At 31.1% G+C, this 27,852-nt stretch overlaps 2 protein-coding genes across 2 annotated transcripts in view; one reads left to right on the forward strand and one right to left on the reverse strand.

The window, feature by feature from the left end:
* LOC131841627 (dendritic arbor reduction protein 1) overlaps nt 1–27,852 on the forward strand; it is a 70,758-nt gene that overhangs the window by 22,411 nt on the left and 20,495 nt on the right. The window lies entirely within an intron of this gene.
* On the reverse strand, nt 1,826–4,044 carry LOC131841617 (sodium- and chloride-dependent glycine transporter 2-like). The gene has a single exon (XM_059189944.1). It carries the CDS (start codon nt 3,954–3,956, stop codon nt 2,181–2,183), a length of 1,776 nt encoding a protein of 591 aa, XP_059045927.1. The 5' UTR covers nt 3,957–4,044; the 3' UTR covers nt 1,826–2,180.

Below are 27,852 nucleotides of genomic sequence, written 5' to 3' on the forward strand. Positions count from 1 at the left end.
TTAATGAAGTAAGTAGGTAAAGTAACATCTTTAAAATATTCATCTACCGATGAAGAGTTATAATCAAATTCACCAAACTGGCATAAGAATTATGAAGCCGCTTCGTCGTGTATAAGTGCTAATACGTTTATATACTCGTACATCGCCGTATTAATACGAGTGAGTTTTTCATCGGACCGTAATAGAAGACTATCGGATGTGTTGCATAGTAGAAGCGGTCGTTATCCGCAGCGTGCCGGTTACGACACGCCACGGTAGCAGCAGACCAGACTGCATGGCGCGCCACTTTTTTAACATGTCTTTTGCTTCTCAAAAGTTGGCCGTGGGCGGGTCGGAGGGGGGCTGGTGCTCGCTTACTTTCTTTTTTATAGTTTCTGAGGATGTAATAAATTTGATCAGTGCAGCACAACTGTCGTACGTTTAAAAGTTTAGAATTTATACGCAGTGATATCGCGCACTGGAATTCTCTGCTTTTACAATTTACATCCGCATGATGTCATGAGAGAGAATGTCCTCTGAAGTTAGTACAGGCAGAAGATTGTACTTTTGAGTATTTATTATATAAGCTTGTTAAATTAATTCAGTGTGGGAAATTTGTGTGCATTGTTAATTAAGGCACCAAAATAAGGAGATACATATGTATGAACTAAGTAATTCATAAAATTTTGATGTACATAACGTTATTTGTTGACAATACACATACAACACATATTTCACTTTCAATCTTAAATATTCTAACATTCAACTAGAAGCCTAAATAATAAATACAGTAAGTACATGCAATAAGTATACTTTGTTTATTATTAGGAAGTTACATACTCATATCAGCTGTAATAAGTGATGCTTTATTTTTAGTTTTTGTTCTTCAGTTGTCATTTTCTTTCTGAGAATATTAAATGTAGATTTTCTTTAACAATAAAATTTATTCAGATACTGTACGTATTGGAACGTTAAGAGACGTCAAATTGAGTATTTGATGTGTAACAAAACAATTAGGTTTAAGTACTGATTAGCACCTCAGCGGCATTGTGAAAGTCGTAGTACATAATAAGGCTTTGTTGCAGGTAGAAAGAAACCTGACGGAGCTACTAAAGTTAACCTTCCCCCTTACAACATAATGCCTAGATGTCTCTAGTCTCTTATTTATAAACCATTAAATAAATTTGATGGAGCTCGTTATCAATATAAAACTAGAGATATATATACTCGTTTAAAATTATTTGTTTAAATAAGCGTGGAAGTTAATATTCAATATACATATGTAGTAAGTGTAGATATTTTAGTGTAAAAAATATAGATTGCCTTACGTTGCTGATAAATATAGTATTAAAAACTATCTAGGAACTATCCTAGGGATATAATCGTTCATCATTATCATCTTATCAAGCCACTGTCTCTACGACGCGATTTTTTATTTTTATCCCTTTACAATTCATCATTGTCAGAAATTACAATAGTTCTTGTAGATTATGATATTGTTCGCATTCAAGTCTGACACTCCTTCTTTGTCTCTTTTAATTCGCACAAACTAAACTACTAACCAGTGATATACAGTCATAATATCATTAAACATAACATCTATTATACGAAAATAAAAGCATAGAAGTTATATCAAATCAATTTTATAGACTATAATAGAGTCTAACCAACCTAAGAAAACTCATTTCATATTTTATACACATATATATGTTATATATGTACATATACATATGTTATATATATACATATACATATATAGTATATTTTATATGTTGATACGTATGTGTTTGTTTGTTTTCAATATGCAGAGTATGTTGGTACTTATTTATGCAACATGTTTGCTAACTGCACTATTGACATTTATATAGATACATTGTTCAGATATACAAAACTAGCCGGAGATCAATGAGTCACCAATACTTGTCTCGTCGATATTAAATTAATATGTATTATAGCACCAATTTAAATAATATACTCCCAGGTACATATATTTTAATATTTTTGGAGGTGAGTCATACATTGCGTATTACGTAATATCCAATACTAGTTTTCATATAATAGCCATAGGCAATAATAATATACAATGACTCATAATAACAACAACACACGTGGCATCACAAAAATAAACGTTATACTATAAATCTAATGTATTTATAAAAGTTGCCTATAGAAGATGAATACTAGAATAATTACTTCCATAGTTACTGATAACATTCTCTTCTGACATTGGCGGTTCTTTGTCGCATCGATATTCCAGCTTGAAGATGATATTGACGATACATATATTCTTTCGTCATGGCCTGAGCAGTAAACATAGCTCTACTTCTCTGCAGTACCTCACTCCTGGGTCCCCATGTTGGGTCCAACTGTATTACCTCGGTAATATTTTTTCTAAATACTCCAATTAATAATTTTATAACAAATATACACACAATCATTCCTATAGACGCTATTAGTGAATACCATCCTATAGTATCCCCTAAAGTCTCCTTTGAATTATTTTTTTGAATGTAAAGTTCGGTAACGAATACGTAGCCTAAAATGAAACTGGAGGTCATCCAGCCAATTTTCAAATAACTTTTAGGTTGTATGCCTTGCATAAAATGTACGTCTTCAGAAAATCTATCTAGTCCATACCATATAACATAGACAAAACATTCGAGAGAAGCAATAAACACTGGCACAAAGTTAACGAAGCGCCTAAATCCTACAATAATATTCATTCCAACGTGACCAAATAACGGAATAGTAATAAAAAATATAAAAGAGACGCCAATAAAACATATCATTCCAGGATATTTTGCAACTATTTCATATCTCAAGCAAACTATATCCAGTAAGTGGAGAATTAGGATAACATTACTACCTATTCCTAACATAGAGTTACTACTGAAAATTATAATGAGCCAAAATGTTTTATTCTCATACTCATATAAGAGCCTTGTAGTTTTTTCGAAAACTAAAGACAACTGGGATTGCATGATTCTATGAGGAGAAATTTTGTACTCGTATGCGTAAGAGCAGGACATCATAGCAGTTGTACAAACAGCCAGAGTAGTAAACACAGCACTAATCAATACAGTGGTCACTGTGTTAGAGTAACATGGAGCTCGGAAAAAGCTGCCAGCTGCTAAGTTGAATGGAATCCCTGATCCTAAACCCAGGCTATACACAACCTGATAAATCATATGCGGTATACGAAATTTCTGAACGAAAAGGCTAAAATCTGAATCTAAAGCTTCCTCATATTCGATTACCAATCCTTTTTGAACCATTGATCCCATCATCAGTAAACTATATCCGAAAATAGGATACAAAATTAAAATACCTACAATCCACTTGACCGATTTCTGTCTTTTGAAACAACTAAGATACATAATCACACATATTAAGAAAGAGGCCAAACACACACGCCAAGCTACATGAAAATAATTCATGCCCTTCACACCAAGTAAATTATGTTTCCAATATTGATATTCTGGATAAGTTGTATGAAGATAATCACAGTAACTTAGTGGTTGTTTCAATCTTAAACAGTCTTCGTTAACGGTGTGGTTTCGAATTAATATGTTGCAGCTCTGTGTGGTCCAGGGACCGCACACATAATAAGGTATTGGATTCTCAAAGCTTATCAATAAATAGTGGACCATGAAGGAGTTTATAATATGGTTGTAAATTACTACAAAGCATTGCCATATGATGAGGAAGTATCCGATGTGAGATAGACAGGCACGTGCTTTCCACACGTTTATACAGTCTCTAGTTGTAAACTGACTGACTACAAACTCCATGTAGAGCACTGGTATACCGATGAATAAATAACTAAATATATAACCTATTATATATCCAGTTGCTCCGTGAGTGACAGCGGCATTTGGTAACATGATGAAAGTAGGTATTCCTATTATTTGACAAAGGACCGCCATGAGGTAAATACGTCGGGAACTCCAATAATCCTCTATATTACTGATCGGCATATTTAGTTTTCTGAATGATTACTATTCACTTCCACATTATAGAAAACAAATAAGCGATCATAGATTTGAATATATTTGCTTGTATTAAGTCAATCATGGCCAAGTAGAGTTTGTTCTGTTATCATTTTCTTATGACATTGTAGTCGTAAATATAAGTTAGTTTTTTTAATAGATTGTAAATATACGTTCGACCCACCTAATGAAATCAAATTTAACCATCGATAAATTCAAGGATAAAATCAGTGCCCAGTGTGATGCTCATGATACATTCTCATTTCTGAGTACTAAGGTGATACATTGTTTATTAGATAGCGATGTCTAAATGATGTTTTAAACGAATCATAATAGGATTTGCTTTATATAATCCTTCGAGTTTATTGTGTCTGTCCGCGTTAATTTCACTTTTCATCAGTGAAAACTATGTGGGCTTTCAATGAATTAAGGTATAAAGAGGCAGGTTTTAAATCATTACAAGTGGGAACGCATGGTTGTTTTATATTAATTTTCAATAATTCTATGACTACAATAATGCTTTCGAATTGTATTGCATGAAGTACCTCGAGGAGAATAGGCACTGAGGCAGGTGTCTGCTACATAATAAAATTGCTATTGATAAACAACTCGGTGCAGTTTCACTTTATATGTTCCGATAGGTACTAGAGCTGGACCCGTTCGACTCGTACCGTAGGTAATGTTTCCACAAGGCTTTCTTGTTTCACACTAGTTCGGTATGATCATAACACCGATCGCTGATACCCAGTATCACGAACTATAAACGATTCATCTTATTAATTCAGTTCAGAAAAGTTTCAGTAATAAATTTCAATTATTCATATCAACGTTTAAAAATATCCATAACTACCGATAAAATTGAAGGAAGTCTAATTAATAGTGTTTCCTTTTAGAAATCATAATTAATATAAGTAAAAGAATAGTGAGGAAGTTTGATCAGAGTTTAAGAACGAGAACACGAAATAAACCCTACACCAAGCTATTTTAGTATGATTCGAAAATTCCTTTACACCGAGTTATATTACATATGATATATATATAAGTTTCTTCCCCAGTCCTTCATCCTTTTGGAGTATCCAAAGCGATGTACTATAAAATCAGATGAAAACTATAAAATCATATGTTTTCAGACTTATAATTCTCTTGATTTAAAATAAATTGTTCAATACTATTTTATAAAATCATATCGCATTAATTTGTGCATTTTAATGTCAACATTTTTCGTAATTTTGATTGTAGTACGATTTCTTAGAGTTTTATTTATAACAATGAATTGACATCCATACTCTTATTATAAATGCCAAAGCGTGTGTCTGTATGTCTATCTCTTAGTTACCTTTTTACGTCTAAGTAGGAGATCGAATCTCAATTAAATTGATAATGAAGATAGGTTGTGTATCGGAGACATAGTTACTCTATCTTTTACATAAAACTCAGTCTTACATAAAATCATATTTAGTGTATCTATATAACATGAAAAAGTTAAAACTATTTCCATAATACAAATTATGTTCCTTGAGGTCCATTTCATTGAATAAATAGAACATAATTATGTTCAATTTATCCAATGAAATGGATTTCATGTGGATTAATATATACGTATTTAATTTTATTTTTATACTATAGCACGTACATAACTGTAATAGTTACATATACATACAATCTTAATGTACATATTTTGCACATAATACAAGGAAATGCAAAAGTCGTTCAACAAGTGGTTTAAATGTACCTACTATCAGTGAATATTATGCATCTTTTATTTACACAAGCATTTATCTGTTATTTTTATCTAATCGAAGTTTCTGCAATGTTCCAAAGTATAGATAAAGACGAAAACTTACGAGGTTTTTCGCGTAGCCCACCTTTGTTTGTTAACCTACATAACCTATATTTGCTTTAATTTCATTATTTTTAAACTTACACGTTCCCATTTGTGGTGATAAGAGAAAATTATATTGACATAAGTGATAATGTTTATAATAAATTATAATAGAATAATAGAATAAATAACCGAATAAAAAATGCTATATACAGAATAACTAACAAATATACATAATAGAAAAAATATATCAATAAGGAATTTACAGTTATATTTGATTCAACTATTACAGTACAACGACACGTACAATTTGTTAAAACGTAAAATCATTTTGTACAAGTGTGTTCCTGTTTCTTTATTTCTGTGGCCATTTCTTTCAGAATGTCTTGAATTTGACAGAACTTTATAAGTTTTCCAAGAGGAATCGAAAATAGAGATTCGATTTGAATAGTAATGTAAAGGGACTTCAAGCAAAAGGTATAGGTATAAGTATTGATTTAGATTGTAGATCTACTTGTCATAATAAAATATTTAAAGGTAGATTACACTTCTAGATATAATACCATGGCCATTATCAAAGCAGATTCTGATAAAAAATGTTAAGTATTGATAATATTTTTAAGCGCCATTGTCTATCACCATCTATCACTATATGTTTTGGATAAATTGTTACCTAGATTGAACGAATTACAGGTATTTCTATATTAACTAATAGGAGTAATAAAAAATATTAATAACAATGTAACCAAACTGATCTCTCCAGGATATCCAAAATATTATAATATTATATTAACAATTCCCCCGCCAGCTTATATAGCATAACATATTATTCCTTCGAAAAACATAAGTATTTATAGAAATACTATTTATGTAAATAGTCCATGCCGCTTGTAATAGTACAAGTGGTGGTAACTCTCTTTGCAATAGTTTTAGTACAAATATAATCTATATATCTATGTATAATATAAATTCGTTTATCACTCACTTATAGACGGTATCAATACATTCTCAAAGTATTCATCTACTTCATTATATAGAGAATATCTGATTCTCTAATCGTCCTAAACTCACTAATCCAATATTATTATCTAATCTCAAAAACTATTCAAAACTAATTCTATAATAGGGCCTATAATGCTTCAATGTTTAGGCAATTCAGTTTCAATGATAGATAGATAGATTTACAGTTGTTTTATAAACTTGATTGGTATTGTTTTGTAAAACTGTTATTATAAATCAAAATATTGCGCAATTAAATGATAATAATTAATCTTATTAAAAATAGATTTAAAACTTGCTTCCTTATTTTATTTATGTTGCGAACAAATTTTTACCAGCTATTATATACACTGATTTTAAATAAATATAATTAATCGTAAATTACTTATTCATATAGAACATTCTATCCGCTTATGAACGTCAAGTTAGTTAAAAAATATTTCACCAATTAAAGTCAAGTCACTTTTCCTTTTGACCAGTAGGTAGTAGGTACTAGTACTTAATATAAAAAATGGAAAAAACCTAAATATTGTGTACCCATGCGTACACAATATTTAGGTAAAATTAGTTTTGAATAAATATTTCCAGGTGGCATTACTTGTAATGAAGCAGAAGATATTTCTTATTACATATATTATATGTGGTAGTAACAAAGAAAATTGCAGCTGACAGTTGCTACAATTTTCTTATATAAGCCGACTCACTGGAATATATCCCAGGCCAAATATATGGAACTATCTGAAATTAAATAGGTCAGACGTATAGGTAGGTATATACAATTAGCTAGATCAGTGCCAGCTTCTGATCTAACTAAGTTACTGTTCTGACTGAATTTAATTCACGTCAATTTTTTTTAAATTAATATAGATACGATGAGATAAATGTGACGATGTCATCGTCATTTATTTACCTCATTGTACCAAGACCCCAAAAAAAAAGGAAAAATCATCTGGACTAGATGACTGAATATGAAAATATAGCTAGTGACATTTTTATAAATAGGTTTAGGTTATAAAAATGTATGTGTACGTAACTACAAAAATTGAACATTATTAATGCGCTATAAGACTGAGTTTAGTTTAGACCCATACAAACGAGCGGAGTAGTGTGGTGTTATCACGAAGTCTATCTTGCTGTTATACAAACAGTCCAGTTTCGACCAAGACATCTATTGATTTTGACTGATATGGAATCGCATTACCTTATAGATAAAACGGCGATAAATACTTCAAACATTTTGAACTTTAATTTTTGTAAATACAGTCACCTACGTGAAAATTGCTGATTCATTATAAGCGTATAGCAGAAGGAATTTTATTTTAAAAACTATAATATTTATTTGGGGTTTACAAAAATTAATGACCTGATAGAATATATAAACACAAAAAATGTATAAAAAATTACCGAAGAGCAACGTTTTTGGTAATTGTTTTTTAAATTTGGCAACAGGAAAGATTGTAGATACTACTACCTACGTAGTCATTGTATGCTTTTATGTATGTATGTATCTATATACTACAGTTATCAAAATCAATATTAGAATAATATTTATAGTGATTATAAGAATTTTAGTTATACACATAGTACGTATAGAAAAGAATAGAAATATTTTTATTTAGATAATCTTAATCAGACTTTTGAAGTATATTTTTGTATTATTACTCATTCATATATCAGATTTAACACAAGAATTGTGACCAAGAAACTTGCCTATTGTTGATTCAAACAATGTTTTTCAAATTAACAGATTTTATGTGAATACAAAACTATCAAATATAGTTAAATTCACAAGACTTCACAATTTATACTTATTAAATCTTGTGAATTTTATTATTTAGTAACAATTTAGTTACTTGAGTAACAAAATAATCAAATCCAAGTGAACAGAGTACCTACACCAATCCTACAGCGAGGTAGAAAGAAATAATAAAGTAAAGAAGACTTTATCCCTTCCAAAATTAAACAAATTAATCAATTTTATCAACGATACCTCTATTTTGATATGTAGTATAGCTAACCGAGTGAATCCATGCATAAATATTAATATTTAAGGTCTGGATGCACTCAACTAAGATCATTAGCGTGTGCATAGAATTGTATACAGTTTATACTTATATACAATATGTTTGCAAGCTTAGGGTCATTTGGAAATGTCAAAACTAAGTAGTACCTATCTCTACGTTATTCCGATAAATGGTGAGTTGCCAATGTCGACACTCGTTGTAGGAACAAGGTATATATAGTTACTTGTCAACTAGTATTAGCCCGCAATTTTGACTGCATGACGTATCGGTCTAGACTACTTGACGACAACCATTATCATTAATATATTAATTAGCAATAGATATGTCATGTTAATTGATTAAGACGCTAGGATACCAAAATGTATCTAATAAGGAAAGCAACAAACACTATCTACCCTTACAATAATTAATAAAAATGGAAAATATTAAATTAATTTTTGAACAGAGACAGTCGGAATTTAAAACCATTTGTGATTTTAATGGAAATCGCGAAGATACAACAACTACTATTTTTTCTGTGTATGATTTGCTGTACTAATGTTAACCTCAATTTATGGATTCATTACTAATCAATATACAAAGTTAAGCAATATTTATTGAATACGAGTTTTCTGATGGGTCTATCGATTTATTTGATAAGTTATCGTATCTAACTATTTTATGAATGTGTATTTGAAAAAAAATAATACTTATATTTTTTTAGAATAAGACAACTAATTTAAATAATAGTATTAGGTAGAACGTAAGGTGAGTGAATCGGATAGATAAAGGCCCATGTACCTACTTATTGAACGATATTTAATTTTTTTATCATCCGATTATCATAGGGCAGCTGTGCAATATTTAATGTTTTATGAAATAAGCTATCCTATTATCATTACAATACGTACACAATTGATAATAACAAAGTGAAATACCGATTAGTTTTAGTGAGAATATTGAAATCGTGACAACGGATGTATATCGCCATAATAAACCTTAGATTCGATTACAATAAGACTCATTTACATCGTGACTTTATCTCATAAAGTTTTCACTATCGATAATGCTATCCCTTTCTGTCATTGGAGGCGTGATTCGCCACTTGAAACGGTGTACAGCTGCGTGAACTATATCTGTCCCTGTTTAGCATAGTGTCGACCTATGACCTAAAGAATCTATTGTAGTAAATGTGGCCGGGTCGGTTTGTGAATCGATTAATTATCTAAAGTAGCAAAACGAAATTGCTAATAGCGATGCGTTCATCCAGATAGCATTGAATTACCTAGATAATTTTTCATGATCTATTAGTATATATATTTAGCGTACGTAGGGATGCCAACGATTCGAGTATCTGCGTGCAGATATGAGATTTATGGTCGTCAATACAAGGTACCAGGATATCATCAGCTTCGTACAATTTTGTATGAGATTTTGTCCTACGGAAAATTGTGAGTAAATTTTCCATTTTCATGGAAGCATCAATTTTGTATCTTAGTCGAAATACAGTGTGACAACCCTGACCTACCTACCTACTCTCCTGAAAATATCGCATCCAAGCGACGCTGTACGAGGTTATAAATGCGGATGAAAGCAACATATGGGATGTAATTTTCATTGTAGCGGTTTTTTAATTGTGGTAGCCCTGGGTATATGTTATTATATTTTACTATTGACAAACCGGCTTGAGATAGAAGTGGTTTAGTTTACATTTAATCAATTGAATTATTTGAATAGCGTTTTTTGACATTTGTAACTTGATTATTGTATAGGTACGTGAGATAGGAACCTTCGATTGGATACTAGAATGCCCACGCGTGACCTTGATGCTGCCGAGTTAATTTTACTACAAGTACCATACATTATTTTCTAAATTAATATATTGGGAAAATATAGTAAGTACACTCAAATACTATATAGGTATTTCCCGATATCTGTTATACTTGTATCAGTATCAGTAAACTAGCTATTTAAGCAATGTACGGACATATAATATGTAGATATCTATTCCTAAATAAAACCAAGTGAGTAGTTGATTTTTAATATAATATTTTGTGGCCAATAATTACAACATATATGTAGATATAGGTAAACTTATAGATAATTATTTTTTCGAAAAAAAATTACAAGTGGCACCACACTCGCCTACCTATCTTTACAATTAATACAATAATGACGCAAAACAATTAATAAATATTTAAATATAAATATTGCTGGCGCGTCTCGTCGTCTCATAGACTATAGAAAAAATATATGAGTCATACAGTAGGTACGTATGTACATACAGTCAGCTTCATGTAGATCACATCAACATTTATACAATAGTCAATATTATCTTAGAGAGCACGAATACTGTCATCTAATGATTTATATATAAAGCCGACTGTAAAAGTAACATACAAATTAGCTTGGGTAGATATATTTTAATTAAAATATTGATTAAATTTAAATATTAATTCGTTCTCACACGTTTATGGAGAGAAGAAGTTTAACTTTTATCTATACATATAATAAATATGTACATTACGGTATCGCTGTCTGTAAATGGTAGATATATTAGAAAAACTCTTATACTACATTCACATAATTCAAACACCGATATTTAGTTCCAAGTTAAGCAGAGATTGTGTTATGGGTACTCGCAACTGATATTAATACGTAGAAACGTTTTTTTGTAAGTACACATATAACACATAGAAAATACCCAGACCGATACAAACAATCATATTCATGAATACAAATATTTATACCTTGCGGGGAAACAAACCCGCATCATCGGAAGTAAAGCGGTGTGCTATATCGCTAGACTATCGAGGCCGTCATCATATGGTTACCTGTATCACTTATTTGTGCGTATATCTACGTATATGTATATATACGCACAAATAAGTGATACAGGTAACCATATGATAACATAAGTAATATGATCTAAAAATGAGGTTTAAATTTATAGCTGTTTATCTGAGCATTTGTGAGAGCATATTTCAGAAATGGGCATTCCAAATTGAACTTCATTTTCTGTAATATTTTGTGGTACTGTGTTCTATTGGAATTGGCTTTTGGAAATTCGTTTACCACGCTGTACGAAGTCTCAGTCTGAGCTAGTATTACATAAATCCCTATACTTAATACATCTAGTTCAATTCAGATTAGCAGCCCTAGAAACCTCTAATTTCACTCTGTCAAGTGAAACGCCTTTCCAAACATATATAACGACCCGAGGGCTGCCATGTCTAACTCTATAGGTACATTTGAACTAGATGGGCTATACGATCATTGAAAATCTACTTAAGTAAAGCCTTATACGTTTATACGTTTGATTTATTATAGATAAAAGCTTGAAACTTGTAACAATATTCTCGTTTTACTACCATAATTTGCTAATTTGTTACAGTACATTAATAATTTAAAATATTAAATGACACAATTCAAAATAAGGGCGTCTAATGTTGTATCTTGTACCTACTAAATTTTACTTACGGCGTGAAAAATATTCATCATTACATCAACCGTTATTGATTACATTTATAATCCATCTTTTAATGTAATTGTTGACCACCAAATATTTCATGTGGCCGTTTAACATAATATTGATACTTTTCAAATTATCTACGCAATTACGACATGAGGCAAAAGACATAACACCATAGACTACGCAAATGATAAGGCATAAGGTATGCCTCATCTCAATAGACACACTGAGACAGACATAATGACTCGTGGCATAGCACTGTTACGGTTCTTTGCTATTGGTGACACTACCATTTTCCTGTTACAGCTTATTTATAACTCCAGTTACTTAAAAACATGTTGCTTCAGCAAAACGTAAATTTTATTTTGATGACTATTTATAAGAATATAAAGTTTTATTACATACTAGCTGTGTCCGCGACTTCGTCCGCGTGTTATAGTGACCTTAAGCAAATGAAGGGAAAATATTCAATAATCTAATTCATAGTTTCAAACTTCTAGCTTTGAAAATCACAACACTTCCATGCAAACTTTCATCTTTCCCAGTTCAACCTATAATAACTATTTTTTCACATTAAAAAGTCTTGTCCTTTCTCGGTGTCTAGAATATATGTGTACCAAGTTTCATTTAAATCGGTTCAGTGGTTTTGGCGTGAAAGTGAGACAGACAGACAGACAGACTGAGTATCTTTCGTATTTATAATATTAGTAAGGATTAGAAATTGAATTTCTCATTTCCACACATTTATATCCAAGTTATTAAAGCAATGACTTAATATTCTGTTCAAATTGTTAGTGGTCGATGCGGCAACCCAATAAAACTTGGAATTTTATAGTCCTCGCTAAACACCAGTAGCCAGTATGTTTTTATGTCCCATAACAATGACGTACGGTTATTGCGTATCGAATCCGTCGATTTAAAACGATCACCATTCATGAATTCACATGGAAACAATTATTCAGTAATGTCCATAAATGTGGTTTATACGCTAAATTTGAATTATTCCTCTATATGCCACCTTTTTACATGACTTAAATATGTATTTATTTATAACCATTGAGGTATTAAGTACGAACGAACTACATAAGGGATAATACTTCTTTTCTTTCCTTAACTACATTTTTCGTTCACGTATAAAAAGAGGTAAACGTAGTAATTTAATTTCTTCAGTTATTTATTTGCATATCGTAATACAGACCACGGCTTTCTTACTTTATGTAGATATACTTATTTTGACAACAAAAAACGTGACTACACTCGCGCAAAGTATACTGACAACTGGGTATTTTTACTGAATATTTTTTTTTAAATTTGAGTACTTTTTTAATTTAAGGCAATACTCAAAATTAAAAAAAAAACTTTGGCGGGTGACTTCTATACTATTACATTTTTTATACGTATTTACAATGTTAAGTATGTTATAATTGTAATTACTCGACACCCCGATTATATACCCAAATGCACATTTAATCAATTCAGTAGTATACAAATAAACAGGAACAAAAACATACTTAACATATTAGAAATGAAATTCAGTGATTTTATACCATCGTTTGCTGGTGATAACATCACCGTTCAGATCGCTCGCATCATACTTACCTTAAACAAATAATCCCAAGACATTGTTACATAACATAACGAGAAGAAAATATGACCCATTGTCGATCCAGCTAACATAGACTATTATCTTTCCGATGACAAATGAGCTCAAATCTCGGTGTATCACTAACCGACACAGAGACACAGTGCGAATGAACGAAATTATTTATAACCTCCTCCTCCATTGCACCGTCTGAAAGCATTCTGTGAAGCCGTACAACAGACGTATGGTAATGGAAATTATAATGGTTATATATACGTATGCATCATCAAAGTGAAGGGTTAAGCCGATTTAGATCGAACAGATAGCCGAACGCACGTGATGCTAATTCTAAATTTAAATTTGTGTTTGCGTATACTATACATACATACCTACACCATTCAAATTCCAGAAGAATGGAATTCCTTTCTTGAAAGATACATTGCGCTCAATTTTTCTATTTTTACTTTGAAGCATCGTACTTTGTTATTTACAAAATGTATAACGTGTAACGCTAACAAAATGTATCATGAAACTATAGAAATAAATAAAATTAAATAAATAAATGGTCATGTTATTTAGTAACCAAACTGCATTATGTATATTAATTGTTTTGCCTGTGAAATTAAATTATTCGTTTCTATAAAACGTATTGTTAAAAATTAGTCCCCACATTATCTTGCTGATTAATTAACTGTAGGTACTATCTTCATTACTTGCCTAATTGACGACCTCGGTGGTCTAGCGGTCTAGCACACCGCTTTACGACCGATGGTCGCGGGTTCGATTCCTCGCACGGCACAAACATTTGTATTCATGAGTATGATTGTTTGTATCGGTCTGGGTTTTTTCTATGTATAATATGTATGTATTTACAAAAAAAAAATATCTATGTATATGTATCAGTTATCTAGTACCCATAACACAAGCTTTAGCTAGCTTAACTTGGGTCTAGATGGCGCTGTGTGAATTGTCCTGAGGTTATTATTATTATTATTATAATTTACGTAATATGTTGTCTATTATTCTTGTATATATATAAAATAACTACTTTAAACCTTAAGGAAATATCCACTGATTTCATACCGAATTATTTAATACACGCCGTGTGCCTATTATGAAATTAAATTAATTGAGCATCTCAATTGTGACCGGACCGCACACTGCACAATGTAGAAGCACACCGCATAGAAAGTGGTACGGTCCACTGCCCTCCCGTCCTGCCTGAGGGCAGCCGTCCATCTGGGGCTTCTGGGGCACACAAACGATTGAGCGGAACGTGACTAAAGCATCGTACAAGCTTTAATAAAGAAAAAAATGTTTTTTGCATTAATTAGCCATAAATAAACTACAGTACTATGTTAATTTGTTATATATTATGTATTTATTTTATAAGTATATGACAGTGTTAAAAAAAAGTTTTTAGTGTATATGTTACATGATAATTTCGCCAATGATTATTACTCCTTTTACAATCTTAAATATTTTTTATCAGAAAATTTATATATTATTATGAATAAAAATTAGTATAGTTAAATAAATACGATATAATTTACTAACATAAATATGTTATATATTCACTGACAGTTATCCACTGTCATCATCATATTTTTATTGACATCTCCACTACAGCTTATTTCTGTGTTCCGTAGGTGGATCCATATCGATTTGTCCTGTTCGAGTTGGTCATAATCCCACCCATGCAATTCATTAATAATTTTTTGGAGATATTCTTGTATGACTCAGTTCAGTGGTACAACCTGTAATGCGAGTATATTACCTAGAATTTTTTTTCAATACTTTTTTAAAAAAATCACCAGAAGTGACTTTAAATAAAGTAGTTACAGTTTCTATGAAGGTCCGGTAAGAAATAATTAAAATTAAATTTCTAGAATGTTATCTGACCTGTGTGTATAATATTTAAAGAGAGAGGACCTTAGAAAATAATATATGGACTGTGTATAATCAATAAAAACTATCTTATCTTATAAATTTGCAATTAAACAAGATGATTTGAATTTTCATAAAAATTTGTTGATATAGTTTCAGAGTTTATCCGGAACGAACTATATTTGTATTCACTATTAGTTTATATGAAAGGTTCATTTACAATAAAGTAAGTAATTGAAAGAAGTCGACCGGAGCTCATAGACCGAGTTGCGTTATCTGATCGATCTGCGCACCTGTTCGTTCAGCATTAAATCATCATTATTGTTTTTTACCAATTTACTGTTACATCGACCATTTCTACTGTATGATATGGCGCGCTTGAACAGACACCAATGCTAATCACATCTCGGAACGCCATAAACGTAGGTTAGGTATGAACGAAATCTGTCCATAAATCTAGTTAGATCCAAATTGAGATGGAATACCTACTATGTGAATTCTATTCATTATAAACTCTAAAATATGTCATTATTAAATTTATCGGTACCTCTATTTCTGCTATTTCTGCCAAGCTGCTTCCTTTTGTAATCCTTGTTTTAGTTTAAAGTGATCGGATACTGCTAGTTTGCAATGAAAATACAAGCTGTTGCTACCGGCATAATGGCATGGTTCTAAGAAATAACAAAGCATAGGAGGTACTAGGATTATTGATAAATATATATAGGTATATAGATGACGGTTGCCTATTTTGATTAGGTGGTTCATCACTTTGTGTGCCTCTCCAATTACAAAAATAATGTTTAATAAATATGTCTAAGATTTGATTTTGTCCCAAACCCTTGTTATATTATTACTTTTTCAGTGAAATTGACGTTTCGACATGCTATACTCATGTGCACATTACTAGAAGTACTGAAAATTACGAAAACATTAAAGGTCAAAATCATAGTGCGTCAAAATATATATAAACCTGAATACTACAACTGATTGTACATATTTAAATGTTATACAGGTATCCTGTACGCTTTTTATTGAATGTGTTACGTTGACATCAGTGAGCTACAATTCCGCACGTTTATGTAATGTCCGATTTACAGTTTTCCCGTCGCTGTGATTAGTTCTAGATATCCAGCCACAAAACATCGAACTGCTATCTATCAAGCATGCTGCATACTCAGTGCAGGAACGTCATTAAATGTGACCGAAAAGGATTTAGTTGTCTCTTAATAAGGAATGCTTTTGACGACTCAGCTAAATGTCTCTGGAACAGCCAGTAGTCAATACATTTAATAACTAACTAGCTGTCTCTCGCGACGCTGTCCACGTCTAATATGGCCTATTTCGAATGAATAAAGGCTATTTTACTTGTTGATAATATAGCAATACGTACAAAGAATATTAAAAACAACATAGTATTTTTGAGACTGTTCGTTGTAAACAAGCAAACGTGTTAGATACTTTAGAAAAAAAAACAATGTTGTAAATGTTTTATAGAGATAATGTAAAAATGAAAAGAAATTAGTCATTACCATCTACCATAGAACACTAACTTGGAGTGTTCCCATGTATTTATGCATAGAAAAAGTTGTTAGTCTTGTTAGTAACTCGATCTTCTGACATGTTTTAATAACAGATATTCTGTTTATGGATATATAATCAATTGTACAGTAATAACAAATTCTTAAAAGACATAGACGAAAGCGACAACTACATATTGTTGTATTATTTATTCTACTTATTTAACTTAATAATAAATGGTATGTCAACTTATATAATTTCAAGTTTGGGTATGCATTCACAAAAATATGTTTGTGATTAGGTAGCTACACATTAACCTACTAATTTTTAACTTTCAAAATGTAGTAAGTACCTATATAAGTAATTTGATTCAACAAATTTTATCATTTGCTTAAAAATAAAATAAACATGAAATAAAAAGTAATATAAACAGGAAACTAGTATTTTAATTTGCGCTTGTACCCCAGATGATGTCATGTACAGTGGCCGACAAAACGCACATCGACCAACTTAACCTACTTAAGTGTACTTAATATATCAATAACATTTATGACCAACAAGACAATATTTTATTTGCGTTATCCTAATTATGTAAAACGGTAGAAACCTACTCAACGGATTTTAATTATTCTTTTATAATTTAAATGGTGCATTTTCGTGTTCATTCCATATTTGAAACAATATTCAGAATTGCAATACTTTTTACAGAACTACACATAATATTAATATTGAGTTTATTACGATACCCATCTAATTGTAGGTTAAATGGTTGGTAGTAGACAAAAAAAAGTTGAGATAATTGGGCACATATCTTTGAATATTTATCCTTAAATTACTCAACCAAATTGCCATTATTTGCATAAATTGCAATTTCATTATTAAATGCAATTTACGCAAAGAAAATATTCTTTGTATTAATTCCAAATACAATAAATATTTAGACCCAAAACCTATATGTATCATATCTATCTATCATATTATCTATTACAGTCTTATTATTTGACCTGTGTTAACACTATGCTTTAATTAAGTGAAATATGATTTTGAGATATCATTGTCTAACTTTGGGTTATGTTGTATACTATAACGATAATCGGGGGGAAAAGGGATTGTTAATAATGCAGACTTATAATTCTTATGAGGTTCTAACTGACCTGACCTCATTTTATCTTATCATCCTCCATTGGTGCCCCGCCGTAAACCGTTAGCAGAGACGGGTGAACCATACCATTATTATAAATAAAAAATGATAACAATAATCTAACAATTTATAATATGAATTGTTATAGTACGCGACTGTACGAGGCACCGGTCGCGCAGACGCGTGGGCGGCCATCGTTTTCCCATGTCCCGCGACTCACGACCCCGACAGTTAGATCAATACACTAACTCACACATCCATATTGCCGTAAACAGCTGATGGAATCCTAAAGGCATAGTAACAAGCAAATTTAATACGACACGACCAGCGACGACAACATTTTATAATGAAATAGAAAGTTCATTAACAACACATAAATGAAATATCACCTACATGAACCAAATAGCAGTCAGTTCTCTCGGAACATTATGCATGAAATATGTACGTATAACAAATACTAGGAACCTGTCTGGGGTTTGCACGGGTGCAAATATTATAACGAAATCTAGTGATGAAATGAAATTTGGTGACCTTGTACAGATATCTTTGTCTAAATTTTCAGATTCCAATATTATTATTTTTCATTGTACCATTTTCTACAAAAATAGAAAACAAATATGAAGTCATTCTTAAATCATGGCGTGACCAACGGTATTTATTTTATACATTATATATTGAAAAAATACACTTCCTGTCACTCTAATATAAATCACTAACATAAAATAAATCTAATGTAGCTTTTAATGAATAAAACATTTATAATATAGTTTAAGTACTTTCACAGTTCATTCTTTACATACAAAAAAATACAAATCCTTTTTTAATACTGGTTTAGATTTAACTTTTCCTTGTTCATAAAATCCAAAACCTACAAACCCATAACCTAATAGAATGTTTTGTCACTTTCTTTCGCATTAAGAAAATGTGAAAACTATTCAATATCAAAAATATATTTATTAGACATTTAACGATTTTATGATGTTTAAACTTTAACTTTTACAAATAAAAAAATAAGTTTAAATACTGTAAAAAATTGACAGACTGCTGATATTTTGATAGGTTTATTAGGAATGCAGCGCGCATGCAGGCAACCGACATGGCGCGTTTCGTGACTAGGATTACAGAAAGTAATAACTACTTGTCTACTATTCAATATTCCGATAATCTGTAGGCCCAGATAAGATGCTAGTTGAACTACAACTAGACATCTAAATGACTGTGTTGTAATATTATACATTCGTAACGTAAGGAAGTGCTTATTTGTGCAAACTCTGTATTTGACAAGGTGTGCAATATTTTTCGTTGAAGGGCTAAATCTATTTATGTTTATCGATATAAAAGTATACGTGTATTTTATTTTATGACATCGAGGTAGAAATCCTCGATATCATTGTACACAGAAATTATTTAGTTTAATAGATATTAATAAATACAAAAAGATGTCATGAATAGAATATTAATTGCTGTCGCCTTATGTAAATCTTTACGAACGTGATTATAGATGACAGAACATTGTTATAAATCAATACTTATTTACATTTTATTGGACTGGCCCTAATGTTGAGTCAATGAAAACTGTCAAACGAGAAAAAACAGTAAATATGACATAATTGAATTAAAACTTTGAAGAGTTAAAAAGTTTCGTCGCGTCAAATTATACAAAATATTTCGTTTGTCTTTATTAAGCTTATTACGATAAAATAAACATTTCTTTTTATTTATTTGTACGCAATCGTGCTATATTAACGGCATGACAAATATATGATTGCGTGGCAGTATCGTCTCGTGAGAATCAGTTCATTTTACCACTCGAGTAGTGAGAGCTTGGAGAGTTCTCAACAACACTTCAGCTAGTATGTTTACTGAGAGAGGTTTTATACCAAAAGTCAGCAAATGTTTACAAGTTTTTTAATGCGGTTATGTAAAAAATGCGATGAAATCGCGTCTCTTGAAATTTTATAATCGGGTCAGACCACTTTTGTCTTTCATAGACATTCGAGACAGTGTAACGAAAGTGTTAATAAATACTAATTGAGTATCAAGTAGGTAAATGGTAAAACTTACACACTTTAGAGTTACGTGCAGGTTCGCCCATTGTTAAGTTGTAATTTCTGAAAACAAAAGCAAGTTCCTGTTGGGCGTCTAATTCAAATTATATACGGCTTATATTTAATTGCATTTTGTTCCTCATACTAATTATGATATATGAAACAAATGGGCAATGGCCACAAGACATTGCAAGCATAGCAAGCGGAGACTGTATAGTTGGGAATATGGTCTGCCATGAGATGGGACGGATATTTGAGCCCTATCTTCATCCATTTGTAGTATTACTTCTATTCATAAAATATTTTGATAACATGATTTTAGATTAAATGTACTACAATAACTGTTATACATCAACCACATATTTATTGAATTTCGGTTGCCATTTCAAATGTTGTTTTAAATATGTATACAAAGTCACAGAGAGCTTAGCTCCGACTGTCCGTTACCTCCAGCGGTGACATCATCGGATAGTCACGTTAATTCTGAACTCGATAGTCGGCATCGACACTGTACCTTCGCATACCACTTAATTGTTACCATTACAATCTCCACGCAATGAAATAAATAAGACAACAAATAAACGAAAATAATGAACTGTAACAAATAAACAACTTACAACAATTAAAAACTTTTATATCTGCTTCTTACCAACTAATGCTAACAATGAATTAGTAGACGGATATACGTGTTGGTGTGGGGTATATATTTCACTCCTATTAAAAAGTCGATATTACATTATTTTTTTAAAAAAATCCTACGAACTCTCTAGTCGTCTCTAATCTTCAACATTATGGACTTAGAAATTACTATCTCTACAAAGTTTCAACTTAGTTAAATAACTTGGGTAATTGCTTGAAAAATGAATTACACATAAACCGGAAATACGAACAGAAATATAAGGAAAAGTATAATATTTTTATTTAATATGACACAAATACACAAAATACCTATATGTACTATAGATAGACAAACTTAAATATATTTGTAGTTTCAACTCATAATCGAAAGATTTTACAATAAATTAGTGATTTGCCACCAAATATTGTCTATAATGCCGCCGAATTTAAAAGGCCAGCGCGTTATTTATGTAGGCATGCTAATGAGGTACCTATCAATAGCAGATGTTCCGTTATTACATGAACGGCTAACATCGATTCCGCTTCATTCATAAAAATTTCGGGGTCGTACATACTAGCGAGCTGGCTAACGGACGACTGACGGTGTATGCTCAACAGCTTCTAACGATATTAATCTTATCGTGTTTTAATTTATGAGTTCTATTTTATGAGTAAAAAAATAGAAGTATTATAATAATTTCCAAAAATTACATAAGCATTTGCAGGTATGGTACCTTTGCTGGTTTTGGACGCTTTTAAAGATATTTGTTGAATATATGATAGGTAGACAGACGTCTGTGACCTATAAGAATTAATTTTAAGGGGACACAGCTTAATACATCTTTAGCCTATGGGATATAGGTATACCTACTTCCGATGCTCTACGTAAATAAGTATCTACAATTTTTATAACCAGTTTCTTTCGATGACTCCGATAAGATGGTAATTTGAATATGACACAAATTACACACGCTTAACAATAAACTAACTACTAAATCCGCCTAAATTTACTAAAAGCCTCTTAAAGAAATATGTACCGCTTTCTTTTCGAATTTTTTAAAACGTGATTGTACATTATTGTATTTCTATTTTGATCTCGTTTGACACAAAGTTAGTGCGAGTTTCATTATTTAAATTAATGAAGCTTTATATATACGTAAATACTTATAGTAGGTACTCAAGATCTAGGTAAGACTATTACTAAGGTAATAGTAACGATTTTTAATTTTAAAATATGCTGTAAAATTGATTACAACAATAACGCAACAAAAATTAACGCTCGGATAATTAAACATTACACAATGAGTAGTTGTCGTGATTAAGAGATCAGTTAGCAAGCTTGTGTCAGATAGACCGATGGACAGGCCGCGCACGAGTCTGTCACACTCACACCATAACTTTTTTATTTTCAACAATTATAATTGTTGCTACCGAGTAGCAACCCATACAAGTATATTTATATTATAGTCGACATTCCCAGGATGACCAGGATTCCTATTACAACGAATTACGGAATAATTAAATTAGTTTCAATAAATAAATGACAATTGACATTTGGCAATGACCCAGGAGAATAGACCTCCTTTGGAAACTGTAAATGACAAGTCCTAGTGAACTCGTCACAACGGCTTAAGTGACCTGATTTCGTACATATCTTTTAATGCTTCAGGTATCGGAAAATATAATTATTGCTTATATTATTGTATACGTCGACGCCTCATCTATCTATCAACTTAAACAAAGAATAAAAGGCATTCCTCAAGAAGGCAGATCTGAATATGGAATATAAATGTCAACAGTTTTACATTTACCTGTTGACATTTATAGTATTTTTCTATAATATAGGTATTTTTTTCTCCCGGTACGGCTACGTCCGATCATCTCCCCTACATTTCTTTTCCCATTACACCTGACCGCCTTCTATTTCCATTTCGCCATCCGTTGATCGCGTATCCGCATTGTACATATCCACTATCTATATGATTTATGAACTCTCTATAACTTACATAATACTCGCTGTTTTATTGATATGATATTCCTTGCGAATAAATTTATTTGAAAGTGAGTATTCGTTACCAATCCACGAATACATTTTTTACCCAACTCAGATGTCATTTAACATAAAAATTTAAACGACTCTATGAATTTTCTATAATCCAATTATGTTTTTTAATCCGTACTATCTATGTTGTAACTTAATAAAATAAAATATATAAATACTATTCATATTCAGAGATATGTCATCGACCTGTCTCGAGCTTTGTAACCATATCAAATCTCGACTTCCTTTCTTGAGAGGCAAAAATGCACAATTCGTAATAATGACGGAATCGTGCCAAGCTTGCTTACTTGAAAAACCTGATACGATCTATACCAGCGATGTTTCCGGCGGCGCGTGGGCGTCAAGGGTTCGTTTCCCGAGTCGAAACTGTTTGAAAAACTAACTTTGCACACTCTTGCGCGCCTCACTTCCTCTTGACATGCTATCATAATCTTTTAATCTATAAGTATTCCGTTTAGATCATTATTTCCTTATTCAAATGGAACTTTATTATAGAAGCCAGTCAGCACATTTTCGTATGAGGATGGTCATATTTAAGGCTTTTTGGACATTATTATGAGGCGCACCATTCATTGAGACAAGTAACGGGCAAATAGTAATCTCGCGTCTAGGCAGCGCCATTCAATACAGCCATACAATCGCGAGGAAAGTTGATTCTATTTGAAGTGGATCAAATTTATAGACAATTTATACTTTGTTTTTCAAATTTATAAACATTTAGTCACTACAGAGAAAAAGGAACAAAATAAAATTTTAAAATATTGTTACTTATTTACTCATATTAAGTTTTACAAATTAAATTTTGCGTTGATATTTTAGCTCTAAAAGACCTGACAATGTAGCTTCGTAGAAATTAAGTCACGCCAATTCTTTAACTGGTGAATTTTATCCTGCCCTATAGACTGCTGCAAGATATGGTTTCCTACTTGTTATGTCTTACTGCAAGATGTGAAATTGTCAATTAAGTTCTAATTCTTGTTTTATGTTTCATTGTACAACTTGAAATATTTCAATGGTTTCTTTGGAATCGGGTAATGTAAAATTTACTTTGTGTAAAATTGTTGTTTTGGTAATTGTTTCTGTAAAATAATATATTATATTGCAAAGTAATTAACCTTATGCACAATAATTAAAACAATTATGTTGTTCTCAATTTATTAAATAAAATATTTATTCATCGGATAAAGGATAAAATGAATACTGTAATTGTGTATAATTTATACCCATGTATTTATTTTTATTATTTTTAATTTTGTACCTGATTGTACTGTATGCATGTGTGTGTTATTACAGACGCTCTGATTGTACTTGTGTACCTACAGAATAACTTGTTCCTGCGTGTATGTGTGTCTACTTATGTGTGTGTGTGCGAGAGTTACTCAGGTGTGCGCTGTAGTCGCGTGCGGCACATTCCTCCGCGTAGTCATTCATACATACCCGCAAGCGCCCGAGTCTCTTATTTATCTGTGCTCTTTTGTTTTAGAAGCTTTTCTAAACTGTAACCTCTTAAACGAATTATATGGGTATAAAATGCACTCACGCATTTTTTTAGTCTATTCATATACATTTGAAGTAGAACATTATTATTTTATTCATTAATTTCTAACAGTATAAAATTTATTACAGACAAATTGTTTGTAATATTGTACTTAATCACCTTAAAGGTTGTTTGCAATACTTTTTAAATAACTTTTCCCTACCGGCATTCTACGCCTACTATGTGCGTTCCCGATGTACCTTACTTGAAGCTACTATAGATGTAAATTTATCAAATATAAATTTATTTGAAACTTCCTCTGTTCCTACATTGGATAATATAATGAATACATAACGACCAAGGACTAATTTAATATGCGTATACAACTATTATTAACTATTAATAAAAATTATAGAGAACCTCATGTCAGCCCCAATCAGAGCTACAGTAAAGCTGCTACAAATAGAAATGGGCCAAAATACATACGTAATATTTAATCAAGTTCTATGAAATAGCATTATTCATTTTAGTTTTAGTTTTGGTAGTTGAATAGAAAGACAATCTCAAAGAGAGTTTTCCTGAATTCTTCGAGAGGTATATAGTATCTTTACATGGTATAAAACAAAGTCTCTAACACTATTTATTCGCTTAGATTTTTAAACTACGCAACGGATTTTAATGCATTTGCAAATAGTTAAGAGTTAGTCAAGAGCAAATTTTTTATATAAATATACACATAGATATACCTGCGAAATAGGGACGTTCAGCTAATTCAATATAAAAATAAGTATTTATATTATATTTAATTTTGTCGCCATTAGTATGCGTATAAACGCCAACTATTTGTGTAGAGCCAAGCATGTTTAGGTATTTTTATACTTCAGATGACTGTATAGTTATCTAAGGTGGGTATCCACCGTCTCTCTAATAACAACTATATACCGTTCAAATATATGCAACACGTGTGTCGCCTCTAAACAGAACATAATAAGGAAATTAACCGATTGAATCTTTACTGTATACATAGATTTAAAATAAACGAGTTAATTGTGCTTGTACTCCTACCTTCAATTTATCATTTATTGTTAACTAATAGGTAAGGTGTGTGTTTCTTAATAGTACCTATATAGTATAATACAATATATTTGCCAAATATTATTAATTTCTACATACAACTTCCCTCATTTATAGACTGTTTTTCTTTTTATTGTATTTAATTAAATTCCAGTTCTTATACTTTATTACAGAACTTTTAACATACATTTAATATAATTCCAGCTTAAGGTTTCGTGTCTTTCTTTAAGTTATTTGATCGTAGCTTGATGATAATAGATTTTCTATCTCTATGTAAAACAATATTAGTTATAAAAGTATATGTACGATTCGTAATTTTGTATACTTTTACTTTATATTATATATCAAAAATATTGTACATGAACTGCCATTATTCTCAAATCTGATGTTCTGTCTATTCTTTCTTTACATAATTAAATTACTATTTCTTCAGAAAAGCACCGTTTTCCATTGAATATACCATATTAGTGTTATACAGTCATTCGTCCACAAATAATAGGCAAGTAAGGTGACTACAACACAAGACATCACAATGGTCATCGATTTAAATCTTCACAATGCTATATTTTCCGTGTCATTTACATTTTCTAATTCTCTGGTGATGATTAAAATTTGCAATTCTAATTCACTTAAAGATGACTAAGACTCGCGCCATATCGCTGTTCACAATTATTAACATAATTATTTTTACTGTATAATGTCACATTCACCACTTAGCTTCTGTAAAAAAGAACTGTGCATACAAGTAACAGTGATGGCTGAACAGTCATCCCCAACACATTACGTCTATTATCTATATTAATTAGTAGCAGTGACCACGGTTCCACTCAAGTACAATTTCAATGTAAAATATAGCCTATGTGTTATTCTGATGCATAAGCTATATTACTGGAAAGTTTCATCAAAATCCGTTCAGTAGTTTTTGCGTGAAAGAGTAACAAACATCTATACTTCCAAACTTTCGCATTTATAATAATAAAATAATACAAAGTTCTCCGCCGCTCTTGTGTAATAATTCGCTATAATGTCGATAGTAGTTTCATAAATCCATTTAATTTTCGCTGAGGAAGGATTTAGTGTAAATTAATAGAAATAAATTAGGTTTTTTCTCAAATTATTTCTATTAATTTGATAGTAGAATTCATAATTAAAAACACACCGAAAATATATAAGTACATACATACTTCCGTTCCTTATGTAATGGGTAATTTATTCGCATTATGATACATTTTCTCCGAACACCAATCACGGCGCAGGGCGGGCGGGCCAGTGACACCGCCGGTACCGCGCCACCGTCGATCTGCGCGCGCACCTGTATTCATTGCGACCATATATCTAACACAAATAGTACAATGTACTTAATTAACGAAATATATAGCGTGTCCCAAGTAAGTTATGAGACTCGGTGCTCTACTGAAAATATAAAGAATTTGTAATTTTTAAACAAACTACGAAGTTACAAAGCCGAGTGAAAGAGCTAGTGACGTACCAATTCAATTGTATATGAAATACTATTAGTTATAATCATAAAATATACATATATACATAAAATAATATAATATAACACATAAAATATTGTCTGTACAAATACAAATAGCACAATGTACCTACTTAATTAACGAAATATATAGCGTGTCCCGAGTAAGTTACGAGACTCGGTGTTCTACTGAAATTATAATGAATTTGTAATTTTTAAAACGAACCACGAAGTTACAATTTCGAGTAAAAGAGCTAGTGGAATACCAATTAAATTGTCTATGAAATACTATAATTACTATAATCATTTGTCAACATAAATAAAATATTGTCTGCACCCATGAAGTCATATCTTATAATATACTAATATTATAAATACGAAAGTTTGTGAGTATGGTTGAAAAAGTTAAAACTTTACAGTAATATAGCTTATACATCAGAATAACAAATACGCTATATATTGCACTGCTAGTTATTAATAGTTTCTGTTCTTTTTTTTAGAATAAATAAAAGATCAAGTTGAAGTAACCTTTGGCAAAATATTCTTCTCCATAATATGTCACTAATAAAATAAACTTGAAAGTTTCTGAGTGTGGATGAATGGGTTTATGTTTATTACTTTTTTACGCAAAAACTACTGAATGGATTTTAATTAATCTTTAAAATAATATAGCTTATCATTATAGCAATACAGCATCAGAATAA

This window comes from Achroia grisella, unplaced genomic scaffold (assembly GCF_030625045.1).
Source record: "Achroia grisella isolate CSIRO2021 unplaced genomic scaffold, CSIRO_AGI_Agris_v1 utg1064, whole genome shotgun sequence".
In the NCBI taxonomy this organism is placed as follows: Eukaryota; Metazoa; Arthropoda; class Insecta; order Lepidoptera; family Pyralidae; genus Achroia; species Achroia grisella.

Excerpts from the sequence above, each read along its gene's own strand:
- LOC131841617 (XM_059189944.1), bottom strand. The coding sequence starts at position 3,956 with ATGCCGATCAGTAATATAGAGGATTATTGGAGTTCCCGACGTATTTAC.